General features: G+C 58.0%; 1 protein-coding gene across 2 annotated transcripts; it reads right to left on the bottom strand.

Annotated features, from left to right (window-relative positions):
- Nucleotides 1–368: 368 nt before the first annotated feature.
- Nucleotides 369–3,416, bottom strand: LOC136791591 (pineapple eye protein-like). Of its 2 annotated transcripts, XM_067002970.1 has the most exons (5): nucleotides 2,779–3,416; nucleotides 1,848–2,690; nucleotides 1,642–1,757; nucleotides 1,437–1,550; nucleotides 369–1,287 (listed from the first exon to the last, which is right to left on the bottom strand). In XM_067002970.1, exons 2-5 carry the CDS (start codon nucleotides 2,229–2,231, stop codon nucleotides 387–389), a joined length of 1,515 nt encoding a protein of 504 aa, XP_066859071.1. In that variant the 5' UTR covers nucleotides 2,232–2,690; nucleotides 2,779–3,416; the 3' UTR covers nucleotides 369–386. The 2 variants fall into 2 exon arrangements, with proteins under 2 accessions (XP_066859071.1, XP_066859072.1); XM_067002971.1 differs by lacking the exon at nucleotides 2,779–3,416 and having other exon boundaries at nucleotides 1,848–2,772.
- Between the last annotated feature and the right edge of the window lie 4,017 nt (nucleotides 3,417–7,433).

Raw genomic sequence — 7,433 nt, 5'->3', positions numbered from 1 at the left:
GGCCTGCGCTAATGAATGCGCAGTTAGAAACAGAGGGGTGTTTTAATGGAGTGAAACTTTGGAATCTCACAGGGAAAGTTCATACTACAATTCGTCAAAGACACTTTAACTTCGCGGCTCCTAACTCTACGTGCCATAGTCTACAGGGTGACGGTTGGCTAATAACTGGGACATGTGCAGCCCAAACGACATGTCTGGCTGTGTAGATCGTAACCCCTTTTGGACAATGTGATTAAGCCAAACGTGCTTACTGGAATTGCGTTGCTTTCCTAATCAATCTAATGGGGGGGAGGGAAGGAAGCAGGGAGACACGGCTTAGTCGTGCGAGTGAGGCTGAAGCCGACGCGCGTGTGATCTCTCAGCACAGATGGGATTGGCAGCAAGCTTTATTGTGATGGCGGCTGGGGACTGGAGCCAGGACGTGGGGCTGGAGCACGGCTGCTCCCGTGGCGTTGTTCAGGCCGGCCGTAGGGATTTGGGGCCCGATGTTGTAACCGGGAGCGGCTTCGCATCCGGACTGGCCCGGCGTGGCTGGAGCGGCTGCTGCGTTCAGGCACCAGGGAATCGCTGGAGGACCCCGGTGCCGTTTCGCTTTCAAAGCTGCTGCTGCTGCTGCCCTGAGCACTGGGGGTTGTAGCACGTCTGCTCCCACGCCGTCTTTGGGTCTGCCTCTGGGTATTTGGGGCCTGATGTTGTAACGGGGAGCGGCTTCTTGTCCGGGCCGTCCCCTGCTGGCTGGAGCGTCGTCTCCGCCTAGGCCCTGGGGATCCACTGGGGGACCCCGATGCCGCCCCCCTGGCAGATCTGGTGCTGCTGCTGCTCCCAGCACCGTTTTCTGGTGCGTGGCTGCTCCTGCGTCGTCTTCGGGGCCGTCTCTGGGGATCTGGGGCTGGACATTCCAGCAGTGAGCGGCTTCTTGTCCGGGGTTGCCCCCGCTGGCCGGCGGGGAGTCTGCCTTCGGGCACCGTGGGGCGATTGGAGGTTCCTGGTGCTGTTTCAGCGTTAGGGCTGTGAGTGCTGCTCTCAGCACTGGTCTCATGGCGTCTTTGGGGCTGGTTAAAGGTGTCTGGTGCCCAAAGTACATGGCGGATCGTCGCCTGGTCTCTCTCCTGCCTTGTACTGTCAGTCACCGGGATACCTTGTAATGGCCCCGGTGCTGCCTGGCTGCTGGTGCCCAGGCCAGCGCACCTGTCGCAGTCCCAGGTGCCTGTGCTGTTGGTCAAGTTGGAGCAGCGCCGGTGGGTGCCTTCGGCAGCACAGGAGCGGCACAGGAGCAGCTGCCAGGGCCTGGGGAAGCAAAGAGTTGTGGGTGTGAGGACAAAGTGTCTGAGCCAGGGAGTGGCTGGCACATCCCTTGTGCTCTGTCCTGGCTCCCCCAGCATGTGCTGAGGCTGAGGACGTGGGCAGAGCCCCAGATGGCTGCTGAGGCAACTCACCCCTGTCCCTCCGCCTGCTCCCTGCCTTGTGGGTAAAGGCATTCCCCGACAGTACAGCGCCGGCGCCTCTCTTGCAGCGATGCAGAGGCGTTGTTGTTCTCCCAGGTTGGTCCTCTGCAAGAGAAGGGAGGGAAATTGTCCAGTCCCTGGCCATGCGCAGCGCTTGTGCCCTCGTGTCTAGAGAGCAGGGCAGAGGGACACCAACCTGACTGGGACTTGGATCCCTCGGATCCCCATGATGCACAGTTCTGAACGAAACTCCACCCTGTTTCTGCAGATGGGGCACTTGATGTGGACATTGTCTGTGTGTATGGCCATTTCCTGCAGCAGAAACACATGCGGTGAGAGGTGAGCGGGCCCTGGTGCTGCTGAGCACCTGCCGTGCGCGCAGGGTGAGGGGAGGGCTCCTACCTGGATGCAGCCCCGGTGGAACCAGGCGTGACTGCAGGCTGGGCACACCATGGTGTGGTAGGACTTGCTGTCCCCCACAGGGTCCATGCAGATGATGCAGATGGTGTCCTGCTCCGGAGCTGCCTGCACTGCCTGCTGAGGGCGGTGCTCCCAGCAGAAGGACCTGGCGGGGAGAGGGAAGGGAAGGGCAAGGTGAGAAGTGCTGGGCCTGCCGCGGTTGTGGCGAGGAGGGCAGAGGAACGTGAAGGAGCCCCAGGCCCATCCAGGCTCTGGCGCTGCCTCCGGCTCTGCCAGGCTGCTGGGAAGCACCAGCGTGGGGTCCTCTCTTGCTTGGCTGCTGCTGGCAGCCCTTACCTGTACTGCCCAAAGAACTGGGTGACGCATTCTCCCTCCGAGGCGCAGGGGAGATGGAAGCTGCGTTCACAGCCTGTCTCCGTGCAGGTGATGGTGGCCCCTCGCTCGCCACAAACGAAGCATTGCTGAAAAGAACACAGCAGCCCCATTAGCACCAGGCTCGATGCCGCCACCGCTGGCCCCACACCCCTGGGCAGGGCAGGGCACAGGGTGCGGGCGCTGCTGGGTCACGCTCTGCAGACCCCCCTGGCGGACAAGGCTCGTCTGCCAGAGCAGCAGTTTGTCCCGGAGCAGGTTGGAAAGGCTGGGATTGCTGCCTTGGGGTCCAGGCTAAGCTCGCGGGAGCATCTCCTGGCCCAAACCTCCCTGTTCCCATCAGGTCCTCACCTTCTGGGATGCCCGCTTGATTGCGCATCGGATGTCGTCAGGACGGTACCCCTCTATGTCTTCGCGCATGCTTCCACGCCGTGAAAGGCTATCCACAAAATACTGTAGAAAAGAGCAGGATCTCGTTAGGGGTCATAGTTGAAGGGACCGTCCCTGGTGGGATGCTGACGGGAACCCTGGGGGAACTCACCAGGCAAAACGCGTGGGCACAGAGTCCATTCCTTTCGTGTCTGGGGCCGCAGATGTTTGGGTCAGCATCTGCCCGGCCACACAGCATGCATGCTGGAGGGGAGAGAGCAAATGGCACAGCCATTGAGCACCTTTGCGGGGCCAGGTGTCCCTGAGGGACTGTCCCCAAGAGCCTGTTCTGTCCCTGCCATGCTGGCTGATGGGCAGGGCCAGAGGCTGTGGAGGGGAAGGAGGCACAGCAGGCACAAGGGTCCCAGCAGGCACCCAGAGCCCGACCTGGGCCCCCCCTGCCAAGGAGCAGAGGGGCCCTGCCCCGGGGTGGTTGGGGAGCCCCTGCCTGCCCCTGCCTCCCCTCTCGGCCACAGGCAGCCCCCCCAGCCCCTCCCCGCCCTCCTGTGGGACGGGATACTTTTCTCTCACCTTGCTCCCTCGAGTCGGGAGCCTTCCGCTTCATTTCAGACATGGTGCACTTGGACAGCGAGCACTTGGAGAGTCACTGCCCCAGCGGTGCCGGGGTTTCTCCTCCACACGCTCCTCTGCCGACCCTGAGGGAGAAGCAGGACGAGGGTGAGTCTGCAGCACGGGCCCGAGGTGTGCAACCCCTCCTCCCTCGGCAGCCCCGGGCAGCCCCCTCCTCCCTGCCCTCTCCCCAACTCACCAAATCGCACTGAGGCACGGCCCGAGCCCAGCAGCCTTTTATATGCTCCTCGCCCCCGCGGGTCGCCATGGCCAGCCATTGTGACATCACCACCGCACGCCCCCCGTTTGGGCAGGGACGCCCAAAGCTACCTGGCACCCACTGTGACAGAGCCCCCGCCTCACAGGGGTGGCTGGGGGTGCCACGCTGGGGCCTGGGCCCTCGGCACCCAAGCAAGAGGGTGGCCGCTCTTGCAGCCGGCACAGGCTCAAATGCCGGGTCCCGCGACACGCGGCGGAGAGGAAGGATTGCTTCCCTCGGCCTGCTGGCAACGCTCCCCGTGCCACAGGCAGGAGCGGAGATGTCCCTCGGACAGGGCTGCAGCCCTGGAGTGGCGGCGCCTGCACCGCACCTTTGGGCCAGCATTGCCGCCCTCCGGGAGAGCCGCAGGACACTGGCGTTTGGGTCACAGCTTGCTCCCTCTTCACGTCCTTCTCCTACAGAGTTTCTCGAGAGCAGGGTGAGACCAGAGCTCGTTGTCTCCCCCAGACATCAGCAAGAGACGTTACAAAGCCAGCGGTCTTAATCGTCTTTACTGCAGTTGACAGTCCAGTCTGAGCCCTGACTCCTTTCGCCAGCTCTCACCATCAGGGTTCAAAGCCTCCTAATTAGAATCACAGAATCGTAGAATCATTAAGGGTGGAAACGTCCTTCAAGATCATCTGGTCCAACTACCCCTACTACCAATGTCACCCACTAAGCCATGTCCCTAAGCACCATGTGCAACCTTTCCTTGAACACCCCCAGGTGACTCCACTACTTCCCTGGGCAACCCGTTCTAATTCCTGACTATTCTTTCTGAGAAGAAATTGTAGTGGGCTTACTTGGCAAGTTCTGGTAGCAGGGGCCCATAGGGGTGGCCTCTGTGAGAAGAATCCAGAAGCTGCCCCATTTTAGATAAGGGCCCTGCTGCTGTCCAGAGCCAAGCCAATAAGCGACGTTGTTTGCGTCTCTGTGAGAGCATATTTAAGAAAGGGAAAAAACTGCTGCGGAACAGCAGCTGGGAGAGAGAGAGGAGTGAGAAACAGCCTTGCAGACCCCAAGGTCAGTGAAGGAGTGGGAGGAGGTGCTCCAGGCACCACAGCAGAAGTTCCCCTGCGGCCTGTGGTGAGGACCATGGTGAAGCAGGTTGTCCCCCTGCAGCCCACGGAGTACCACGGTGGAGCAGAGTTCCACGCTGCAGCCCGTGGAAGAGGCCACGGTGGAGCAGGTGGACCTGCACTGAAGCAGGCTGCAGCCTGTGGAGGACCCCCGCCAGAGCAGATTGCGGGCCGGAGCCGCAGCCCGTGGAGAGGAGCCCACGCAGGAGCAGGTGACCTGGCAGGAGCTGCCGCCCTTGGGGGACCCAGGTTGGAGCAGTGTGCTCCTGATGGATGGACCCCGTGGTACGGACCCGTATCTGGAGCAGTTCTTGAAGAGCTGCTGCCTGTGGGAAGCCCACGCAGGATCACTTTGGGAACGACTGCATCCCACGTTGGAGCAGGGGAAGAGAGTGACCGAGAAGGAACGGCAGGGACAAAGTGCTACAGACTGACCACAACCGCCATTCCCCCATTTCCCTGCACCGCTGGGTTAAAGAGGTAGAGGAGGGTGGATGGGGGGAAGGTGTTTTGGGTTTCTGTCTTTTGTTTCCCACTTCTCTAGCTTGTTAGTAATAGGAATAATTCTTAATGTCTCCCTTCTCTGAGTCTGTTTAGCCTGTCACAATAATTGTTGAGTGATGTCCCCATTCTTATCTCAACCCTTGAGCCCTTTGTATCATTTTTTCTCCCCCTTTCCTATTCAGGAGGGGGAGTGAGAGAGAGGCTGCGGTGGAACTTGGCTGCCCACCCGAGAAAACCACCGCTAATTTCCAAACTAAACCTCTGGCGCAACTTGAGGCCATACTTTCTAGTCCTATCACTAGTTGTCTGTGAGAAGAGGCCGACCCCTAGCTCCCCACGACTTCCTTTAAGGTAGATGTGGAGAGCAGTAAAGTCTCCCCTGTGTTTTCCGTGTTAAGATCCCACTTTCGGATCCAAAGCTGACAAAAGAGCAAACATTAGCTGGGGTGGGTACGGTAAGCCCCCAAGCCACCACGACAACACAACCCTTCCCGTCACCCAACCCCCCTCTAACCCCTCATATTTACAGTACTTAAAATGGGGAGGGAGGGGGCTTTCCTCACAAATAAGGCTTTGCACCTTAAAAATGCAGCTCTGCACCTTACAGTGCACCTGGGGGCCCTAAAAATAAGGCATTGCGCCCTGAAAATGACAGCCTGGGCCGTAAAAGTGAGGGTGTAAGCAATAGGAAGCCAGCTTTGTCTCCAGAGAGCAGTCTCAGGGCCCTGAACAAACGGGCTTGGTCCCTACAAAGGAGCCCCTGGGCCTGCAAACTGAGGGTTTAGGCGATCAGAAGACGACTTGGGATGCCAAGCGGATGTTCTGGAGCCTGAAAAGAAGGCTTTGGAGCCTAGAGAGGAAACAGGGGGGCTTACTAATGCGGCTTTGAAGACTTAAAATGGGGAGGGAGGGGGAGCGTGGGGAGGCCTGGTCGTCAAGGTGAGGCTTTAGACCTGGACCCTGGGCCTTTGGAGTCTCTGGCTCACGGACTGGACCCTACAGTGATGCTTCGGTCCCTCCAGATGGGTGTTTGGACCCTTAAAGGAGGCTTTGGGCCCTCAAATTGAGGCCTTGTCTCCTAGCGTGAGGATTTGGGACCTGAAGAAGCGGGGTGTTTCCTCACAAATAAGGCTTTGTACCCTAAAAGGCAGCTCTGCACCTCACAGTGCAACTAAGGGGCCCTAAAGATAAGGCATTGCGCCCTGAAAATGACAGCCTGGGTCATAAAAGCGAGGGTGTAAGTAATGAGAAGCCAGCTTTGTCTCCAGAGAGCAGTCTCAGGGCCCTGAACAAAAGGGCTTGGTCCCTACAAAGGAGCCCCTGGGCCTGCAAACTGCGGGTTTCGGTGACTGTGTTGGGTCTGTCTAGGACGGAGTCACCTTTCCCTGCAGCAGCCCACACAGTGCTGTGCTCTGCGGTCGTAGCTGGAGCAGCACTGGTATCACTCCAGCGTTGTGTCTATTGCTGCATAGTGCTGGCACAGCATCAGGACTCCCTCCAAGCCCCCAAGAGCCAGCAGGCTGGGGGTGGGCAAGTGATGGGGAGGGGACATCGCCAGGGCAGCTGACCTAAACCAACCAAAGGGATATTCCATAACACCTGATGTCACACTCAGCAATAAAAGGGGGGCTCTCGTGGGGGAGGGGGCTGTCCTCCTGAACAACCGCTACGCGTTTTGAGGCCCCGCTTCCCAGGACGTGGCCGAACATCGCTCGTTGATGGGAAGTAGAGAATAACTTTTTTTTCTTTCTCTCTGTGCTTCCGCGCGGCCTTATTGCTTCTTTTGTTTCTTTTTTCTCCCCATTCCCTTTCCCTTTAATTAAATCGTTCTCATCTCAAACCTCGAGCTCTTTGTGTTGCATTTTCTCCCCCTTCCTCTTTGGGGGAGGGGGGGGTGGAGTGAGAGAGCGGTTGTGGTGGAGCTCGGCTGCCCACCCGAGTAAAACCACCACAGTCCTTTTTGGCACCCAACGTGGGGCTCGAGGGTTGAGATAACAGCAGAATTGATTAAAGTAGTTATAACTAACATACTTGCTAGTCACAATGTTCGGTTTGCTGTTAATATTTTTATTGTATTGTATTGTTATTGTATTGTATTGTTAATATTTTTATTGTATTATTACATACAACATAGTCACACTAGTGACTATGACACGAGACACTAGTGTGACTATGTTGTATGTAGTCCGTTCTCTGTTCTCTTTTTTTCCTCTATATCCGATCGGAGAACGTGTTGAAATCTGTGTTTGGTTTCTTTATCATGCTGTGCTGTAACATGCTGGCCTTCAGTTTCGTCTGGTACTCAGGCCCTGTATTGTTATCATTCTGGTCTCCTGGAGATTATCTTTTTGGATA

Source organism: Anser cygnoides, chromosome 10, assembly GCF_040182565.1.
Source record: "Anser cygnoides isolate HZ-2024a breed goose chromosome 10, Taihu_goose_T2T_genome, whole genome shotgun sequence".
NCBI classification, from domain to species: Eukaryota; Metazoa; Chordata; class Aves; order Anseriformes; family Anatidae; genus Anser; species Anser cygnoides.
This window is presented reverse-complemented; position numbering and strand designations above follow the sequence as displayed.